The sequence below is a fragment of the Tupaia chinensis genome, unplaced genomic scaffold (genome assembly GCF_000334495.1).
Source record: "Tupaia chinensis unplaced genomic scaffold, TupChi_1.0 Scaffold000007_1, whole genome shotgun sequence".
In the NCBI taxonomy this organism is placed as follows: Eukaryota; Metazoa; Chordata; class Mammalia; order Scandentia; family Tupaiidae; genus Tupaia; species Tupaia belangeri.
In genome coordinates, this window is record NW_006159436.1 from 2196127 (window position 1) to 2209473 (window position 13347).

The 13347-nt window shown below is 41.7% G+C and overlaps 1 protein-coding gene across 5 annotated transcripts in view; it reads left to right on the forward strand.

The window, feature by feature from the left end:
* TUT7 (terminal uridylyl transferase 7) overlaps positions 1 to 13347 on the forward strand; it is a 72751-nt gene that overhangs the window by 32460 nt on the left and 26944 nt on the right. For all 5 annotated transcript variants that reach the window (XM_006139843.3, XM_014592568.2, XM_014592555.2 and 2 more), the window contains exons 14-19: positions 502 to 652; positions 2151 to 2237; positions 3411 to 3511; positions 5023 to 5080; positions 11141 to 11244; positions 12736 to 12825. In XM_006139843.3, coding sequence (XP_006139905.1) covers positions 502 to 652; positions 2151 to 2237; positions 3411 to 3511; positions 5023 to 5080; positions 11141 to 11244; positions 12736 to 12825 — 591 coding nt within the window. The remainder of the gene's footprint in view (positions 1 to 501; positions 653 to 2150; positions 2238 to 3410; positions 3512 to 5022; positions 5081 to 11140; positions 11245 to 12735; positions 12826 to 13347) is intronic.

Here is a 13347-nt window from a genome sequence, read left to right on the forward strand (position 1 = left end):
CCATCAGGATTCTGAGTACACACGCATATGCACTCAGCATGCTTTTCAGGCTGCCTGAGGCCAGGATTCAAACTGTAGGCGGGCTTGTGGGATCTTGATCCCTTACCCATTAGGCTGAAGAGACAGCCCTAAGTAATTTTAACGCATGCAATTTCCATTTTTATATCCTAGAATAGTAGGACTCTTCCAGTTTCATTTGTGGCTAACAAATTGGTCTTCCATTCTAATATGATCACGTGGTCCACTTTCATTCCTTATACTCATAGGAATTTGCATAGGAGGAAGGAAATGCTATTAGGAATGAAAATCACTACCTCATCCTCCTGAGACTGTCCTAACGGTGTCCCCATCTCAAGTCATTTGGAATAACTATAATGCTATATTTTCATTCCTTTGGAAAGCAAAGAATAGACTGCTTTTAAGAAAATATTTCAGATCCCTTAATTGGGTGGTAAAGTTTTCCCACCTTAAGTCTGTTTTTGATCTGCCCTGTCACTGCAGTCTCCTACAGTGGTGTGCAGCTTATGCAAACGAGAGGGCCATCTAAAGAAAGACTGTCCTGAAGACTTCAAAAGGATCCCACTGGAACCATTGCCGCCCCTGACACCGAAGTTTTCAAATATTCTAGATCAAGTTTGCATCCAGTGTTACAGTAAGTTACGCTCATTTCTTTCCATTTGTCAGAATGCCTTGTCAGCATTTGCTTAAGAGTGGTCGGAATCACTGTCCTGTTCCCTCTCTGAGCACTTACGGGACCGAGACTATTCCACTTCCCGTTGTTCCCACGGTGTTCTATGTGATGCCCTTCCCGTTTTGGACACACAATACATGTAAAAGACAGGGAAAAAGGAGGGCCTTTCAAATAGCAGGTAGGAAGGATGAACGAGTTTAGAGATCCAGTGTACAGCAGAAGGACTGAAGTTCATAAAATTGTGTTACACATTTTTTGGAAGTAATTTTAGCTCCTTTTGTCACCAAAAAATTATCCCTATGAGATAATACACGTGTTAATCTTCACCGTGGTAACCATTTTACTATCTCACACGTGTCACAACCTCATGTGGTAAACTCAGGCATACACAATAAATGTATTTGAAAAAAAGATTAGAGCACGAGTGTTTTCAACTTATGTTCTTTGAAATATTTTTCTAGGTGCAGTTAATAATATTTCATGTCCAGAAATACTCAGGCCAAGTAGGTAATAACTGTACACTGCCCTCTCCCGTAGGGGCAGTAAATCTCCCTTAGAGACTTCCAAGGTACATTGGCATAATAAATGCACCTAAAAATGTTAGGTAAAGAAGCCTACTTAACTCTGTAATGCAGCATTTCCAAAATTGGAGGACAGAATAGTTTTTAAGTAACTCTAATGAATAGTCCACATAACGACCCTCTAAGGATTTGGGGAAGCCAGGGAAGCTTAATATTCTACAGAGAGAAAACATTTAAAGGAAAGGCATCCAAATGTTTAGAAGAGAGGAATTTGCTGCATCACATTGCTGCTACCTCTTGAGATGTCCATCTGTACCCAAAGAAACTGGTTCTTAACAGAATTTTGTTGTTGCTGTTTGTTTGTGATAGGTGCATGTGCACGCCAGAGAGAGAGAAAGTGAGAAGTCACCTCCCATGAGACGATGGCCAAGCCACAGTTCCCTGTCCCTCCCTGTCTCGGGATTTTGATCTTACATGTACATGCATCTGGCATGTTTTTCAAGGTGCCAAGTCCAGGACTTGAGCAATGCAGTCATTCATGGGGGATCCAGCTGCCTTCACCACCACACACCAGGTGGCCTCTTAGCCAGTAATTGTGAGCTATACAAGGAAACTAGGTGATTCTTAGGAGGGAAAAATACATGTGCAAATTCACAAACTTTTTGTGTTCCCACCTAAAGCTGACATTTCTAGACCACTGAGGTCTCTGTGAAATCCACATGCAGACCCCTCTGTTAAAATAAAGTTTTCTTTCAAGGACAGTTCTTGGTTATAGACTTGTTTTTTGTTTGTTTGTTTGTTTGTTTTAAATGATATTTTACATTGCTGGTGCTGTCCATTGAGAAGATTCATAATACATATATATATATATTTTTTTTAGCTTTCTCAAAAAATGTGAACCATCTTTCTTTCTCAATATGTCTGTTTGTTTTAAACAGAGGATTTCTCTCCAACTGTTTTAGAAGATCAGGCTCGTGAATATATCCGGCAAAACCTAGAAAGTTTCATAAGACAGGACTTCCCAGGTAAATCATTTTGTTTTTATCTTTAAGAAAGGTAGCATGACTTTCCTTCTGAATGAGTACATATATTTACAAGCATGAGAAGATTTTCAAACAGTTCACGGAAAGCACATAAGAAACTTACGGAAGAATTTCAAGATCTTTTTGCGCCAAAGTAACTCATACTTTAATTCCACTTTCCATTAACTTTTTGGAGTTCCCTTGTATATTAATTTTGAAAATAACAATCTTGCAGTGACAGTGGGGTCAGGGTTTCAGTTATTTTGCTGTGGGGCTAGGGTGGACTTTGGTCTGCCAAATCCTGGTTTGCCAACAGAAAATGTAGTAGCATTATAGGATTTGTCTTAGCAGATGTCACACGTGAGTTTTGAGGAAAAGTTCACGCTTCTGAACAGTACATTTATTTAGAAAGTAGTACCCTCATATTATTAAATATGTTGAGGTTATCTATATATTCCTTGAAATGTCCTTGTGTTTATGAATAAAGTTGCGCTTTGTAGTCTTTATTGCCGTATACAGGTATTTATTTAATTTTTTTTAAGTTCATGATAAAGGTTGTGCACACCATGTGAGATTCAGTGAGAGGAGGACAGATGGGGAGGAGCCCCCTCTGCAGGGTCTGGCCGTGCTGCTATCCCCTTCCTCTAGTTCTCCGGCCCATAAGATCTTGAGGACTCTACGAATGTGCCAGGAGTGTCATAGGCCAAATGGGCTTAGGATTCAAACCATGGTCTCTGTGGGATCTGGCTTCTATTAAGCAGCACATTGCCATTTCACCACAGAGCCAGCCTCTAGCTTGTATTTATTTAAAGTAAATTTTGGTAGGAAAAAATTTAGAATAAATGACTGGTTAATAAGAAAACATAATTGAGAGATTCATATAGGATAGTTAACAAGCAGATACTTCTGATTCATGAGAGGGCCATTTTGATCAAAAAATAAAATGTACTGGGGCTGGCAGGTGGCGTGGTGGTTGGGGGCACTGGACTCCCACATGGCCGAATGCAGTTCGAGTCCCAGACCTGGCAGCTTTTTCTCTCTCTCTCGCTGTCCCTTTCTACTCAAATTAAGCTAAATAAATAAGTTAATAAATAAATATAGTTAAATAAAGTAACTCTTCCAAAAAATAAAATGTACTCAGGTAACTAGTTATTACTTTTCATATATCCCTAACAGGAACTAAATTGAGCTTGTTTGGCTCCTCCAAAAATGGATTTGGGTTCAAACAAAGTGACCTTGACGTCTGTATGACAATTAATGGACATGAAACTGCTGAGGTACAGTGACCACATAAAACTTCCATTTGCTGTGGCAGTGTGATCTGACCGATCTTGACTGACAGTGCAGCTTGTATTTCCCGAATGTGTTAGTGCATACCATATGGAATGTGCCATTTGGTACAGTCTCTAGCCAAATGGGTTACGAGCCTAGAAGTGGATATGAGGAATAGAAAGACTCGTGCTTTTGTTGTGCAGTACAAGGGACTGGAAAGTGGCATCTGGGCATGCTCCAGAACCAAACCAGCTTCTCCCGTGTCCCACCTGCCTAGCTCTTTGGCTTGAACACACACACCGACCCAAGGTTATCTATAAATTTTTATTTTTTTAAACCAGGCAGGCATTGGGAAAATGATAAACGTGCTAACCTTGCAGTCCAGAGACTTGAATTTGAGACAAATGGTTGGTTTCATGAGCACCTAAAATGTGGTCTTTAGTAGATAAGCTGTAAAATAGAAATAAAAATTTCTGTTACTCTCGCATCAGGAGATGGTTGTACATATCAGCTTGGAGCTATAGGTCAGGAGTTGGCACACTGTAGCCCACGAGCTAAATTCGGCTCTGCCTGTCTTTGTATATACAGTTTATTAGAGCAGAGCCACACCCATTCACTGAATATGGTCTGTGGCCATTTGCACTCTATCACTGCAGTTAGTCTTTGTAACTGAGGCCACACAGCCTACAGAGCAGAGTGAGTTTGCAGTCCTTAATTTAGAAACTATGAAGTACTATATAAAGGTGTAAGGTCTGAGAAGTGCCGAGTCCAAATGCTTGAGTCCAGCTTGAGTCCAAATGCTCTATATCCAGAGGAAGGACACTGCTGTGCTCAAGACCTTCCTATGTCTTTTCTTAGTTTCAGGTCTGCGTGTTTTGAGGCTATATCTGATTTGGGAAAAAAGCCAAAAGTGATCTAGCTTGAATTTGGTAAATAAAGTAAATAAGCAAAATTAGGGTCTACGTATGGAAAAGCACTTGTGTTGAGTGGGTCAATCCAAGTGTTTTCAAGTATGAGTTGTGGATCTATATATTTGTTGTATGACTTTAAGTTTGTGCATTATAATTTTGGCTAGTACTATGAGAAAACCATATAAGCCTTATCACTCTCTACAGCAGTTCATTAACACTTAAAACTGTAGTGAAAGTTTACGCAGAACGATTAAGATGGAGCACAGAAACCCCCCTCTAATGTATTCTGGCATATAGTGTACTCCTGAGTGATGCGAGTAAGAGGAGAATGGTTCGGAAACTTCACTGGAAGCTGGGTCCAAAGGCTTCCTGACTAGCTTTGGCCTTTGCCACGTTTACAAAAGCATCTAGCACAAAGGATGTTGTATCCTTAGGATGTTTCCTTTGAAATACTTTGATACTTGACTAAAGAGGAAAGATATACGTGTACTGATTTGAAATTAATTTTCTCATTTCTGAAGGCAATAGAAATTATTTATAACCAGTTTAAGAACCAGTTTAAGTCTTTAATTTTGATTCAGTTGTCTATACCTTCTCTGTTGCAGGGTTTGGACTGTGTAAGAACTATTGAAGAATTGGCCAGAGTCCTCAGAAAACATTCAGGTACCTCTATAAACTTTTTCGAAAGATACTTTTGTGTTAATTAGTGTTTTGCACAGTTAGAATTTACTAATGCCACGGAAGCAGTATAGTGTATCTTTTATAGACTGTTTGAGATATTAATGTCTTCTGAAAAACCTTATTGGTTCAGCATGAAAGACTGAGGAGTGGATGGCAGTTTGTGCATATTGTTGCCTAGCTCAATTTTATTTCAAGACTAAATATGAACCCAACAAGCAAGAGCTGGGGAGGTCTTCGTACTTTATTGATACTGTGTAAATTAAAGGTGTTGCAGACAGTGGTGTAAAGTATAGCAGAAAGTACCCTGAACTGCTGTGCAGTCCTGCCCGACAGTCTGTGTGTGACCTGAACTAGTCACCTCATTTCGGCTGATCACCTTTTTTCTCATTGATAAGTCAAGAAAACTGATTTTAATTCAGAAATAGAATTTCTAGAGAAATTGAAATTCTGCACAGAGCTGAGATACTGTTAAATCTCGTTTTGCTTTGGGGGGAAACTCTGAATACTCTTAACAGTGAAATCATCTTTTAAAATGTGCCTCAGCAAGCATCTGCTAAGAGTTGAGAATGGTCGCGAATAAGATATGTTCTCTGTTTTCATAGACTTGAAATTCATGGGCTAGCTTTGAAACACTTATCTTTCTTTCAGGAGTGGACTTTAATTCATAGCGCGAGCATAGACACACATGAATACACATCATGAGCGTCCCTTTTCTTTGCTTTTTAAAATATATTTATTTCTAAAAGTTTAAATAAAGTAGATTTCTTGTTACTTAAATAACAGCAAAAAAAAATCAAAATATTGGTTTATCCCCAATGAAAGTTAACCTGAAGCATCAGCTTGTTTTGTTTTAATATGTACTAATACCATTTCTTTGATCTTCACTGAAGTAGGCATTACCCTCCCTTGGGAATTCCACTCCAAAGAGCTTGTCAGTTTTTGTTTTGTTTGTTCTGAAGGTTGTGAAAGAAACTACAGTATTAAATTGCCACTACCGTTAGTTACTTAGTACTTACCTAGATTTCAGCTTTTTAATTTGAAATCATTCAAATAGTTCAAATAGTTCAAACTTAAAGGAACAGGGCTAGCAGGTGGTGTGGTGGTTAAGACAGTGGGTCCCACACAGCCAACTGTGCTGTTCAAGTCCCGGACACGGGGGCTGGTGTAATACACCAGGCACATGTGCATGTGTGCCCAAGATCTCAAGGGGAGAATGAGGAGGGGACTGTGGCATGACCACCCTTTTGAGGGGTGATTTCCTTTTCTCTTTCTCTCCAATGAGTATACCTATCGTATAGCAAAAAAATAAATAAATAAATTGTATGAAAAATTCTATGCAGCCTTCATTGAGATCCACCCTTTGTTAACATTCTACCACATTTGAGTTATGGTTCCATGTCTCACTTGTTCCCAGTTTCTTTCTGTACAATTTTAAATTAAGCTATAGGCATCGTGTTCCTTTCCCCTCTATTTCCTAAACAAACCATGTTAAAAAACAGATCATTTTAGATTAGAAGTGATTAAACACACAGATAACAACAATGGACTGCATAGTCCAACACATGGTATGGGGGTTAAGGTGGCAGGATCTTGCATGGCCTACTGCATGGTTCGAGTCCCAGACCCGGTGGCTTGAAAAGCACACTGGTTATGTGTGCATACATGTCCAATATCCCAAGAATAGAACAGAGGAGGGATTTTGACGTGACCGTGCCCCCATGGGATGCTTTCTCAGTTTCTCTCCACTACACCCCCTGCCATGCCTGCCAGCGAGCACACACACCCTATAGCAAAACTGAAAAGAAGAATAATAATGATGGAGTGCACGTTGCACAGAACAAGGACTTTAACATAGCTAGGGAGCTATGTTTAAAACCTGCTCTCTTGGCCAGTCCCATAGCCTAGTGGTTAAGGGAGCTGGATTCCACATGGCCAGCTAGAGTTCACATCAAGCCCTGGCAGCTTGAAAAACATGCTGAACGTGTGTATACCCCAAATCCCGATAGGATGGAGAAATGGAGAAGGGATTTTGGCATAACCACATCCCACAGAACAAGCTTCCCCCCACCCCATTCTGTCTCTCTCTGGCAAGTACACGTGCCCTGTGGCAATTAAAAATATTAAAACAAAAAACATGGTATCTTTAAAAGTCATCTCCCCACATATTTTATTGTGTTCCTACTGTGTGCTTAGCACTATGATGGGAAGGGATGGTGGGAAAGTGAAAATATATATGTAAACCTTTCCTTTGATAGCTTACAGATCTTAAGAGGAGTAAAATAACTTCACAAGCTATGTAATAATATGTAAGACAGTATTCAGTTGTGAAAATGAGTGATAGTGGGTGTAATAAATATTAAATAAATTCTGAGAAAAGAGAGATTAGGAGAAAGAATTGCTTAGGGGAGGTTCATGATAGGGGAGGGGAAGAGATGGCTTATTATGATAGGTGTTGAATAAGATTTGAAAAAGAGGGAAGAAAAACTCGTTCCTAAGCATTCACAGATGTGAACATGAGAATTACAGCTGTGTATTTTGTGACAGTGGAAGACTGGTATAGTTGGAAGAGTTTCAGGTAGGAAATATAATGAGATAAGCTGAATTTCATAGATATTTGGAAGCTACTGCAGTTTCTCCAGGTGGGGAGGGACATAATAAAATAAAAATGGTAGCTTTTTTAGACAACCAGTGCAGTCTCTCTAGTGAAGACGTAAGCTAGGCAGCAGGCTGGAGGACCTCTGCTAGGGTGCCAGAGGTACTGAAAGGAAACAGATAATGTGGGATGCCAAAGGAAGTAGCTAAGATTTGCTATCTATGAGCAGGAAACAAAGGTTAAGGCTGATGTCTGGGTACTTGAGAAATGGGAATGTTTCCAGAGAACGCTTATGTGGGGGTATACAGTTTGCCATTAATTCATCTCTAAGAGATAATAGACCAGCAAGCAATCAGTAAATGAAGTTGTCTGTCAGGATTGAGGATGAAAATAAAACAGCTTTTGCATTGAAACCCTGGGTGGGAGACTGACCGAGAATACAAGGGATCGTTTGAGAGAAGTTGAATATAAGCCTTAATTTCTGTGGTAGAAATTGAGAAAACCGTGAAAGGGAACCTTTGGAATGATAAAATAAGCACCAGGATGATGTGTATGAATACACCCTAAAGGACAGGCTTGTGGTCAGCAGTGTCAGATTCCAGGTCAGGAGGGAAGGAGAGAAAGAGCCTGTCTAATTTGAGGCCATATAGAAAAGTAGTGGGTGGACTTTCAGGAATCAAACTCTCATTGTATTTTTATTATTGTTATTTTTTTTAGTTTGCTACAGAGCACCTGCACTTGCCAGAGGGGGTGAGGGTGGTGAGAAGTCACCCCTATGGGGATGGCCACACTGCGGTCCCTTTCCTCCATTCTCCTATCAGGATTTTGGATACACACACACTCACACTCACCCAGCATGTTTTTTAAGCCACTGGGTTCAGGACTCAAATCACACAATGGGATCTAGCCACTTTAACTACCACACTACCAGCTGGCTCCAAACTCTGAATTTTTTTTTTTTTTCAGGTTTTTGCTATAGAGCATTTGCACTCACCAAAGAGAGGCAAAGTGAGAAATCACCCCTATAGAGAAGATGGCCATGCCTCAATCCCTTCTCCTCCGTTTTCCTCTTGGGATTTTGACTACCTATACATATGTGCCTGGTGTATTTCTTCAGACTGCTGGGTTTGGGACTCAAACCAGTCAGTCATGTGGGAGTCTGTACCTTAACTACCACACTATCTGCTCATCCCCAAACTGTGCTTTTAAATCCTGGCTACCCACTTGCTTGACTGTATGATCCTAGAAAGTCACTCAGCTTCATTATAAGCACCCACTTCCTTATCTGTAAAATGAGAGTAACTACTGACATTTAAAATGAAGACTGGTGGGACCTACAGGTGGTGTGGTGGCTAAGGCACTGGACCCTCCTACATGGCCAAACACAGTTTGAGTCCCAGACCTGGTGGCTTGCTTTCTTGCTCGCTTGCGCGCTCTGTGTGTGTGTGTGTGTGTGTGTGTGTCTTTGGTCAAATTAAAATGAATGAATGAATAAAATTAAATCTTTAAAATAAATAAATTAAATTAAATTAAGACTGGTAATACATTGAAGTTTAGGGCCTAGCGTACACTCGGTAGTCAGTAAATATGAGCCTCTTTACCTCTCTGTCCTGTCAGTCTTGGTTAGATTACCTTTATATTGCATTTGGGGCACTTTTCCTAAAGTTTCTTCTGTCTGCATACTTTTTTTCTGAATTCTGTTCTGCCCTCTAGATACCCTCACCTAACTCTCTCAAAATAAAATCAAACTTCGACCTCTCAGGATGAACTCTTTCTCGTTACTGTCTCCCTTATGTTGCAGCCACAACCTCCACCTGCCCTTCTGAATCCCCTTTCTTGGTTGGCATTGCCATCCTTGGAATCACAAAAGTGGGTGAAGTGAGAATTAGTCTGACCTACAATTCAGGTTCAGCATAATTTGGAGTCAGTCTTACCTAGATTTGAATCCTAGCTCCCCAGTTCACTAGCAGCTATTCTTCCGCAAGTGACTTTCTTTGGGTCTCCATTTCCCTGTGTTAGGTGAAGAGAAGTCGTAGGAGGTAATGCTTGTACAGGGCTCTCTGCATACCCTTGTCGCACATCGGGCGCTCGGGAACTGGTAGCCTGTTCTGTTACAGCCCGCCTCCCTCTCTGCCCTAGATACTCTGTGCCCACCCAGGTACACGTGCTCTCAGTCATACCTTGTTTCTTGGCACTCTTCTGCCACCGTGACGGATCAGCCTACCTAGTTTCATAAGTGGACATCCTGCCTCTGTTCCAGGCACCTCCCATCTCTCCATTGCCATGGGGCATTATCTAAGTAGATATAGTAAGTGACTCCCTCTCCCCCTGACTTCTATCAGTACACTGGCTTCTCCTTGCCTCTAATGATAATTCTTTTTCTTTTAAATATTTTTAAAAATTTACTTATTTAATTCCATTTGTTATTACTATTATTTTTCTTTTTAAAAAAAAAAAACTTATTTCATTTAACTTTATTTATTTTAATTTGACCAGAGAGGGACAGAACAAGGGTAGGGGCCAGGTCCAGGACTCAAACCACTGTCGGCCATGTGGGAGTCCAGCGCCCTTAACCACCATGCCACCTGTTGGCCCCATTACTGTTATTTTTCATTTTGACCAGAGAGAAGGAGAAGCAAGAAAACAAGCTGCCAGGTCTGGGACTCGAACCATGGCCTGCCATATGGGAGTCTAGCATCCCAAACAGCACACCAACTGCTGCCTCCTTTGGCAACCGCCTTCCCAGTGGTCACTGCCCTGGCTTGGCAGGGCATTCCGGCCCACGGAACAGAGTCTGGTGGGGAGAGAAGGTCCAAGGCCTCCCCATCACCCCCATGGGCCCTCCCACCCCAACCCATGGCAGATGGGTCTAGTGATAATTCTTAGCAAGATATATATTTTCTCCATTTGGGCTCTTCCTGTTTCTCCTCTGTCTTTTCTTTCCTTCACGTCCATTCTACAGCCTACACAATTTCACAAATGTTCCCTAAGCCATCCTTCAAAGGCTTACTCGGGCAAGTTCCTCCTCACCTCTTATGGATTCTTTTGTAACTTCTAGGTCCATGGTGAGCAATTTTTGAGGATTCAGATGATCGTGCCGTAGGCTTTTCTCTAATTAGATAATGGTACGGGGAGGATACGTAAGACCCACGTACCAGGCTCTGCCGTATCATCTGTTGGTATTTATCAGACTGACATCTCTGCACACACTTGTGCACAGACATCCAGAGAGCTCCTCCAGGAATATGAGTATATTTAACAACTGTAAACTTTGCTGGAAGAATCTTCCCAGTTGTTTGTTAATAACAAAGAATTATTTGACTAGTCCTAGTGAAAGCACGAAAACAAGCCAAATTTGATTTATACCATTCTATGTGAGAATGTTAACAAGAGAGCCACTTGCATCCCTAGCTGTTGTATTTAATGCTGCTGTCTTATCTCCACCCTAGGTCTGAGAAACATCTTACCTATCACAACAGCAAAGGTGCCAATTGTGAAGTTCTTCCATTTGAGAAGTGGTCTAGAAGTAGATATCAGTTTGTATAACACATTGGTAAGATTTTCTTCAGGCTTTTTCTTTAGGGAGATTAGGGGAATGAATGTCTCCTAACTCAAAATCTCAAGTTAAACGAGCTATTAATTTCATCTTCCTCTTTCAAGAGTTCCCATATGGGAACCAGCAGTTAGCGTAATGGCTATGTCACTGGACTCCCATGTAGTTGACCGCGGTTTGCGTCCTGAACCCAGTGGCTTAAAACTCACGCCGGGCACGTGTGCATGCGTGTCCAAGATCCCGAGAGGAGAATGGAGGAGAAGGGATTGTGGCGTGACCATCCCCCCTGGGGGGTGATTTCTCGCTTTCTGTCTCTATGTCTCTCTCTCTGTCTGTCTGGCGAGCGCACACACCCTGTAGTGAAAACCGCTCAAAAAGAAAAAAAAAAAGAGTTCCCATAGTGCTGCATAACTGTGTTATAGGTAGTGTCCTGAGGCTGGGGATATAACAAAGACCCCAGTTAATGATAGTGTTCATTTAAAATGAGGTCATGGGACCAGCAGACAGCGTGGCTGGACTCCCACATGGCTAATCAGAGCTCAAGTCCCAGACCCAGAGGCTGGAAAGTCGTGTGGGTGCGTGTGCATGTGTGCCCCGAAGTCCCAAGAGGAGAATGGAGAAGGGATATGGCATGGCCATCCCCCACCCCGCCCTCTCTCCAATGAGAGCACATGCCCTACAGCAAAAATTGAAAAAGAAAAGAAAAATGAGGTCAGGATGGCAGGCTCTTGGGACCAGCAGGTGGCATAGTGATTATGTCACTGGACTCCCACATGGCCCACTGCAGATCAAGTCCCAGACCTGGTGACTTGAAAGTCACACCAGGAGCCTGTGCATGCATGCCCAACATCACAGGAGGAGGATGGAAGAGAAGGGATTGTGGTGTGGCTGTCCCCTCGGGGGGATGTCTCACTGTCCCTCTCACTATCTCTCTCTCTTTTTTCTCTTCTGGCAAGCACATGTGCCCTAAGGCAAAAACTTCTTTACAAAAAAAAAATGGCAGGCTCTTGTGTTTGGCTTGAACTTCCCTCTAATTTGGGTTGGGAGTGTCTTTGGAAGCACCTGTACACTTTCAGATGACCACAGTGTTACACAGGTGACCTCAGCTTTCCTGGGTCTCACACTGGGTTTGCTATGGGACTTCCTGGGCCCTCTCTAGCCCTAAGGACATTTAATTGGAAGAACACCTTGAGGTGAAAGTGCTGGGTGGGGATTGATCCTACATCTATCTAAAGGGAAATGATTGTTTACTTCAATAGCCCTTATTTTCTACATGTTGGGGACAGAGTAACATAATGGCAGTCATTAGGCCAGAAGTTATCATTTTTTCACTATTGCCTAGTAAATTGATGAAGCTTGTCTTCAGGACAGAAAGGTTAATTTCATTGTAAATATCTTCTCCCTAAAAGGAATCATAGTGCAAACCTTTCAGAATATTCCGGCTTCAGACTTCTAATCGATAGCCTTATGGTATAATTTCCTTTTTAACAGGCCCTTCATAACACAAGGCTTTTATCTGCCTATTCAGCCATCGATCCCAGAGTGAAATATCTGTGCTATACCATGAAAGTATTCACAAAGGTGAGTGTGCTTCCTGTAATGATTTATTACATTTCAAACCTTGCTGAAAACATAAATTTATATATTTTTAACAGAACGTAGCCATGCCAGATGCTTCCTGTAACTATTGGGGAAGCCCTACCCAGCAAGCTAAAATTTCATGGTCTTAAATTATACAGAATGATCTGATCTTACTTAGGGCTAACAGTTTGCTGCTTTGTTGGGTTTGATTTGACTTGGATGATTTGGTTGACATAATTTAGCTTTTAAAAATGTGATTTTTCGGGACCAGCAGTTAGCTAATGGCTATGTCACTGGACTCCCACGTAGTCGACCATGGTTCAAGTCCCAGACCCGGTGGCTTAAACTCACGCCGGGTGTGTGTGCATGCGTGCCCAAGATCCCGAGAGGAGAATGGAGGAGAAGGGATTGCGGCGTGGCCATCCCCCCTGGGGGGGTGATTTCCTGCTTTCAGTCTCTCTGTCTCTGTCTGGCGAGCGCATGCGCCCTATAGCAAAAATCTCTCAAAAAAAAAAAAAAAAA